Raw genomic sequence first — 8,243 nt, 5'->3', positions numbered from 1 at the left:
CGTAGGGTTAGAGTAAACATTATTAGTATAGAAGTTAATAGATTCTTTTAGTAAGTTTGAAACTAGGTTTTTAAGGTAGAATTTTGAATTTATGTAGAACTTGGAACCATTATTGAATATACACGTAATGTCCCCCTAATTTCAACAATACAACAATCAAAAACTGCTGACACATTGCGTCCCACACGAGCAGCAATTTCCCGGGTGGATGCATCACGTTCTGTCATGCCAATGATGCGCCCACTCATTTGACGGTACATCAGCGAGGTGTCCTGCACGTCTGCTCAAGTCACAGAGATCCATAGCGACATCGAGAGCTACAGCACATTGTGCGCAGAGATATCGTGAACGTGAGGGCCGACATTTTTCTTCAGAACATACTAGTGCACATATCCTGTGAATAAGAACTTCCTATCTCTAGTCTTTCAAGGTGTTCTGTTTTTTTATGAACCTGCTTCCTCACAGTCTACTGAATTAAAGTTTAATTTGGTGTTTCCCATTGCACTGATGGTGCTGCTCTGCTAACAGGCGTCCTTGCACTAGAAGTGCGCATCCATAGCTTTCAGGCGTTCTATTGTTTCAACAAATAAATGGATGAATCTTGGTCAAACACCAACTGCGAGTCGCGAAGAACAAGGATAGCTTGGCGCTAGCCATGGAGGACGTAGCAGAAAGCGCGTGTGTTGTGAAAAACAAACTTCAAACGTTCTGTTACTCTCTTTCTTTCACTACAGAAAAGAAAAGAACCATAAAATGTGTTCTTAAATTGTGACGTTTGAAATACAGCGTAAAGGCACCTTAGGAAATAAGAGGATGGTCAGTGGTTGGAGGTTAAAAGTGGAGAATATTAAAACTCTAAAAACCGTTTATTTTTCCAATATACATATATAATTACCCATACTTTTATTTCTATCTTTGGGTTATGTTTTATTTAAAAGAACAATAAATAAAGATTTAACATTTGCAAATATTAATATATAATATTATGTAACTCATTGCGCCGGTAATAAATAATAATTATAAAATTATTATCATTATATATTGTAATAAAGAGATTATATCAGGCAACATTTTTCAAAGTGTCCAGATCTCTCAAGGATCTACCTTAACCTATGCAGCACCTGGGGGACGGTGTTGCCAACCTTTGCAAAACTTTACACACTGAGGTTCTCTCGTGCTGAGAAGTGAACTCTCAAGGAAGACCCACGTGTGAGAGTTTCCGGGCATTTTAACGTTCTTGAGCTTTAACAAGAACATACGTCAACAACTTAGCATAATGACGGATTTTCACAACAGGCTGGCAATACATCATTACAGAAAAATGGTGGCGATCTCGTCTTCTTTGCTTTGCCGCCATTTCTCTTGCACAAAATATCTCTCCAACTATCGTCCTCAAGACTTACGGAAAATGTCGCCTTGCAACTGAATGTTTGTGCGTATTTACAAAAGAACGTTATCAGAAATTAATCAAGCTTAATAAACTTCTCACTTATAACATAATGGAGGCAGTAACGTCTCTTAATAAGTACTGTGGCAGAAGGATCCAATAGGCCGTCCAACCTTCAGCCCAACCTCGATTACACACACCTCCCATAACGAATCGCTCCGAACAACTTGGTGTTACTGTATCATGATTTGTTTTACATTTTCGAACGGATTTTGTTCAGTATTTCCACTAACTTACTATAATCTGATTCTTGTCTGTTTCATTAGTCTACTTCAAAATACTTCTACGTAAAAATCGTGCCAAGAATTCTAAAAGAAATACAAACTTTAGGTACACTTTCTGAGAATTGTTAGAGTTGCTCTGATTGGCGGCGATCGACATGGCACTATGAACACACAGACAAGAAATATCATAACTTTCTGCCGCTTGCATTTGCCATGTTCAGCCATGATGCTTTACGACCTGATTAAACAGAATTGATGACAGACTCATTTTTAAGTAGTTCTACTGAGCAAAATGATAGTGATCTGTCACATTCTAAAAGTAAAAGCTGATCTAATGCCATGGCAAAACATTGTCGAGAATATCATATTCGTCCAGGAAACAAATATTCGACAGATTGTGCTTGTCTGCTCCGTGAAACTTTGCTGCAAATATTGTGGTTATCTGAGAATGGCAGTAGAAACAGTCAATGAGATTAACCAAAGACACCACTCAGAAAACTTAAGAAAATTGTCATGGGAATGCCATTTAGCATAAAGAGCGACTGGTAGTTAAACTATTTGATATTACTGGAGATCCTCCTACCACCTAGTTAGCACCGAATTAACAAAACTGGCAAAGAGTTCACAATTAGTACCTTATTTGAGTATTCTTATGCATACAAGACAGTTAACAATATCATGCACAGCAATCTTGTCCAAGTTAGCAATGGCTTTGTTTTTAAATAAGTAGGTGTGACATTGTCCGAGAACTCGCTAAATTGTGAAAACATGAACATATGGGAGGAACAGATATTTAAAACGTTTTTGCCACATAAATATGACTTTGTAAACGCAGATAAGAATATTTTGAACAAATGTGAGGTACAGTATGACGATAATCTTGACACTCGTGGGATACATTACAATTTTAAAAGTGGCTGTGAATTGTTTTGACGTGGGAACTGCGCATGACGTATTTATAAGAATAATGTGGCAACGTATACAGGTTCATGTTCACTAAAGCATTTCTTTCCTACTTTGCCAATAATCTGCGTTTAGGGCTGCAGATTCCTCATAAAATAGTGGACAAATTTTGCCTTGAAAATGTATATTGTGAAGAAAATGATTATACAGAATGCATTTTACGAAGAGAAAATATGATGATGATGCTTGCTGTTTACAGAGGCCTAACATCTAAGGTCATCGGCCCCAAGAGATGTGACAGTTCTCGTCTGATAAGTCACACTAGAGTTAAAATTCATCAACACTTCACTAAATAATACCCAAAATCCCAACGTCAATATAAAACAGAGAAAATGAATTAATGCCCATTACAATTCTATTATTGGCCGTGTGATGTGATCAGGACAAAACACTTCTAGATGTCATGCAAAAACTTATTTGAATGGCAATCAGTAAGACGTGTTCAATAACATAAGTTTGGAATGTTCGCTCCGCCCCTGGAATGGAACAGACAAGATTACACTATGGATGATATGAACCTAGCAGTCTTTTATTCAATAATTGAAAGGGTTAGGAGGAAAATGAGGCTTTTCTTTCCCCAGTCTATCGTGATGTGATGTTAGGACTTCTTGGAGTGAAGGTAAATTACAACATTTAATAAGTTAAAAGCACCTTAATCTTTTCTGTTACTACAAGCAGAGTGCACCTCAAGAGATGTGCGCTCCATTTTCTTCTAACCTCTCCAATTATTTGGCATTCGGCAAGTGACTGCCATTTCAGCAGCACCATCATTTCATTGCACATAGTCTCGAATCACAAGCTCGGGACGTCATTGCCCGAGTTGATCTACATCAGCTGTAGAATAGCACCTTGCTTAAAAATACAAAAGTTCTACGGTAAAGTTCTATGGTAAGTGACCGTGATGTCCGTTGAATATCAAGAGAATATTTTCTTCCTTTACTTGTCAGTGGCTGTATGGGCCACATTAACTGTCCTGGGAACCAAAGTAAACAGGGATGGGGATCCTGGACAAGCCGCCGTCCGGCTTGGAGTCCTTCCTGGGGTTCGACGACAATTTCAGCTTGAAGTCTGCGGTTGAACCTAAGTCTCCTGGAACACTGGCGCAGCTGCCCTTCCTCCGCACCTGCTGGATACCATCCAGCGACCCATTACCGTGCACCCACGCCGAGGTGAAGTCCAACTCATCCCCTCCCGGGGGCAAGTCAGACCCCCTCTCTCCAGTAACATCAACAATATCTGCGTACTGCTGGATGATCTCCCTCATTTTCTGAAGAACTGATGCGTCATTGTCCAATTCTTTCACCTGGAGTATCTCTTCTATCAGTGGTGATATCTGCCTAGTTGGCGACGTTTGGAGGGAGGACGGAAGAGACCCCTTGTGCTGAGATCTCCTCACTGGGTTGTTGTTTGACCTCGAAGGAGAGGAATGTGCAGAACCATAACCACCGAAGGAGCGCCTCTGAGGTGACGATCTCCCAAAGGGAATGCTGTTGGTGTTGTTGAAGGTGTTGTCGGTAAGAGCTGGTCTGCTCTTGGCCTTGCTGCCTTGGCGACCACACCAGGTCCCTGTGAGCGTCTGTCTGCCACCAGCTCTCCCCAGGGAAGACGCTCCAGATGGCGGCACTGCACTGCTACGTCTGGGAGACGTCTCCAGGAAACCGGAGTAATCACCGCAGGTCGAGCGACTGCGGCTCGTGGTCGGTGGTGGTTGAGACAGTTTACTGCCAGGGAGCGGCAGTGAACGCTTGTGTTGAGGAGTTGACGTGACACTGGGAGGCTTCTGGGGACTCTCTGTAACTTGCGGTGCAGGAGGTGCCGCAGAGTCCGTCTGCTCGGGATGCTCTGAAACAAAAGATGCGAATATTTCTAGAGTTCTGTCATTCCAATGTTCTGGATCCATTAGGGGAGGGTTTCTCAGAAAACCTACCAGAAACGATACTATACTCTGATTCAGAAAACTACAGGTGGTTTAATTGAAAATATACTGTAAATTCCGTAAAGACGTATCTTGTATTGTTTAAGGAGAATAACACCCCAAATCAAGTAAATTCCTTAAAAATTGGAGAAAACTGATCCGCATCTCTTTATGTGTATATTTTCGGTTTTCAGTTTAAACAATTACCAAGATCATTCCTTCCATTCTATTTTTACTGCATGTTACAAGTGCCGGACTCTCTGCGTGCTGTTCAATATAATGAGCCATTTTCCTATTTCATGTAGCTCTAGAGAGTTGGAGAGTGGATGTGCAGCAATACAATTTACTCATATCCCAGTCGATTTTAGCAAAAGCTTTCGAATGGAGAGGAAGACAAGACCAACAGTAATGAAATTACAGAGGAATTGCGAAATGTAACATTTTAAAAAGAAATTAAGACTCAAACGAGCAGGAAAATATAAGGTGTCAGCGATAAGGAAGTGCACGAACGGCAGGACAGGATGGAATTACATTACCTCTTTCTTAATATTTGAAAATATTTAATGAAGATTGGCAATAATGGAATTTATAATATTAAAATACGCTTGGAAACGATCGCAGTAATGACACCTGAAATGACACTCGGGAGGGGAAGCCAAATCTACGGTGTATCAGGGGATTATATCGTCACTATCTATCCAGAAGAGTTGGAAACAGCATCGGCTGAATACTAAGTGTGGCTTATTTCAAGTACGCGTCAGGCGAGTCTCAACGAACACTTTGAATTCAGCTTTGCTGGCAATTTCCGATTTCTTGCACGACAGCACAGAACATTAGGGAGTTAATACGTGAAAAGACACATGAGTGTTTTGATTCACAGCAGGAGTAGAACGTCGTTATAAGAGGAATGTGCGGGTATCCATGAAGTGCTGGACGACATCACCAAATGAGCGTTTCTATTTCCTCTTTCAAGAATGTGGTTCCCATAGTTTCATAAGTGAAGGAGACGTTAGGATCCTCCAGAATGAATGAATGAATGTTGGTATTTGAATTGAACGATACGGTTTAGAAATCGCTGTTCAGTCCGTCAGCGATGCCGCTGGTGGGATCCTCAACAGCTCTGCTGTCATCGGTGGTCTAGGCGTCACTGAAGAGGCATACTAGAGAAATGAGGAGTGAGTTAGTTTCCCGTTGCTTTCCTCACCGAGCCAGAAGTTGCTATTACATATCAGTCTGCCAAACCCACTGAAATGCATGCACCAACCGACCCTATGAGCGATATTTTCACACCATTCATAACAGGGACTGGCTGCATAAGGAATGGTATTACTAGCATCGCTCATACCTCAGTCACTTTCATATTGTCAAAGCTAAGTATAAGACACAGACAGATCAATGAAAGTAACAAAATTTCTCTAGCCCATACCAGAACACATAGTGCACTAGGTCATAGGCGAATGTAAACGTGTATCTTTAAAGTATTTCCTCTCACATTGCTCGATGGAGCTTTAACTAGATGTTGCAGTGGGCATTTTAAAGTAACTTGGCGTATGGTAGAGTACAGTAACAGCTAAAACAATCAGGGCGTTGAAAGTGTCTAGCCATTAGTAGAAGCCATCACGAAGCCCTGTGTTGATCCAACATATTCGGTTGATATTATGCTTAACTGTATCACAGTCACAGGCTGTGGAAGGTCTCACATCACGGATTCGCACCTCCCTTGTTTACTACGGACTTTGTTCAGGGTTATCCGTGTCTTGCGGGGCAAGTCAAAACCAGCTGGAAGATTCTGAAAGTTGAACGACGTCTGCTACACTGTTGAATAGGAGGCGTCTGCATCAATGTTAACGTCTTCGTGTATGGGGGGATCAGGATTGGCCAATATCTCGTTGTATTTTACTGTGCCAGTAATAAGATGGTAATTTCAAATAGTTGGATTGTAAATATTTATTTGTAGACCTACTGGTATGCGGAGTGAATATTATCTTCGGAATAATTATGACTCATTGCAGAATGAAAATAGAATGAAGGATATGTTGTTAGTCTTCAGGCATATGCATGGTCGGAAGTGATATGTGGACTAATATAATGTTGACAGCGATAGAATCTTCGCGTATAGTCAGTGGGTTAAATGATTATAATGAGTACACTAATGGAGGATGTAAATGAAGCCGCGACGTTTAGACCAATCATTAGAAGTTTATTATATCGCCCAGTGCTGTTTTTAATCTGAACTGCAAGTGCGTATTTCTTTGCACGATGCATAATACTGACATTTATAGGAATTGCGGGAGCCTTCAGTGTGGTTATGTTCTGTTCTTTCCTTCCGGACTGCCATGCTGTTCGCGGTACGAGACGGGCTTGACTCGTAGCTATGGTGATATTTGTTGACTTGTGACTGAAAACTCCTTCATGTTTTTACAGCTTAGTTTTCTTGAAGTTATGATTTTCTCACTGCAAACAGGAATCGGTTATATGCGTGACGAGAAGCATGATATAAGCACATATACAAGATTCTAAACAAATGGAATACGAAGGTGTACATAAACAGATATGACACATATAATTACGCTTATCTGAAGCCAGTCTGGACGCAATTTATAAACTACCTGTTTTAGACTGAAGTTAAAGTTCCCATATGAACATTGCGAATGTATCAAATACTTAAGAGAAGTGCTATCGCAGTGTCCAGATAGGCAAGGGACGATCAAAGTGGTTTGAAACAAAGAGAGGTGTCCAACAAGGAAGTGCTCTGTCAGCACTCCTGTTCATAATAGTAATGGGCAAGGTCATCAAATCTATCAAGAAAATGGACAGTGAACCAAACACCCTGATATTTGTTGATGATGTGCTTTTATGGGGAGAGACAGAAGCTGAAGTTCAGAAAAAACTTAATGAATGGAACAACACATTCAAAAATTTTGGACTGAAGATGAGCAAAACAAAGACAGTGGAAATGACCATCAACAGGGAAGGAACAAGCTCAAATATATTTCTGGAAGGGGTCAAAATCAAATCAGCTTCCCACTTCAAGTACTTCGGAAGCACAATCTCGAAAGACAACACTGTTAGTCAGGAAATATTCAGCAGGACACAGAAAGCATGAAATTTCTACAGACAAGTCAGAAATCTTCTCTGGGCTGCAAAAAGAGAAAACAATAATGTACCACACTTAGTTCGTACCAATCCTCACGTACGGTACCCTACTGAACAAGGACGTCAGCAGAATGTGATTCACTAGAACCATGAACCAAAGTACCAGGAAGGACAAGATAAGAAATGAAGTGAATAGGAAAGTAGGTGGCAACGAGGCTCCTATTACCAGTGTCATTAAGGAACATGGGCAGATAATGAGATTGAACAGGGAAAGAGACCTGCCAGAAAATATTTTGACCTTATTCTCACAGAAAGAAGACCACAGAGAAGACCAAGAGAGACTAAGATCAGATGTGGAGGAGAGAGGACGCAAATGGGAGGATGTACTGGAACAGAAGGTCGCGAGCTCTTGTACACGACACCCGGGAAACTGGAGTTGGGAAATGATGATGATGAACTTCGGCAAATTGTACAATTTCATATTAACGCTGTTTGTGGTGTAATTATATGTTTATCTTGTAACGTAGTCACATATGTTGACGAGATGTTGCAGCAACCAGAAAGACTGTTCACAGTGAGACAGTTTGCTACTAACTTA

General features: G+C 40.8%; 1 protein-coding gene across 1 annotated transcript in view; it reads right to left on the bottom strand.

Moving 5' to 3' along the window:
• Positions 1-851: 851 nt before the first annotated feature.
• Positions 852-8,243, bottom strand: part of pigs (pickled eggs) — a 173,514-nt gene continuing 166,122 nt past the window's right edge. Inside the window, exon 9 of the mRNA XM_067159204.2 lies at positions 852-4,476. Within this exon, the coding sequence (XP_067015305.2) occupies positions 3,599-4,476 (878 nt within the window). The 3' untranslated portion in view covers positions 852-3,598. The remainder of the gene's footprint in view (positions 4,477-8,243) is intronic.

Source organism: Anabrus simplex, chromosome X (genome assembly GCF_040414725.1).
Source record: "Anabrus simplex isolate iqAnaSimp1 chromosome X, ASM4041472v1, whole genome shotgun sequence".
In the NCBI taxonomy this organism is placed as follows: Eukaryota; Metazoa; Arthropoda; class Insecta; order Orthoptera; family Tettigoniidae; genus Anabrus; species Anabrus simplex.
This window is presented reverse-complemented; position numbering and strand designations above follow the sequence as displayed.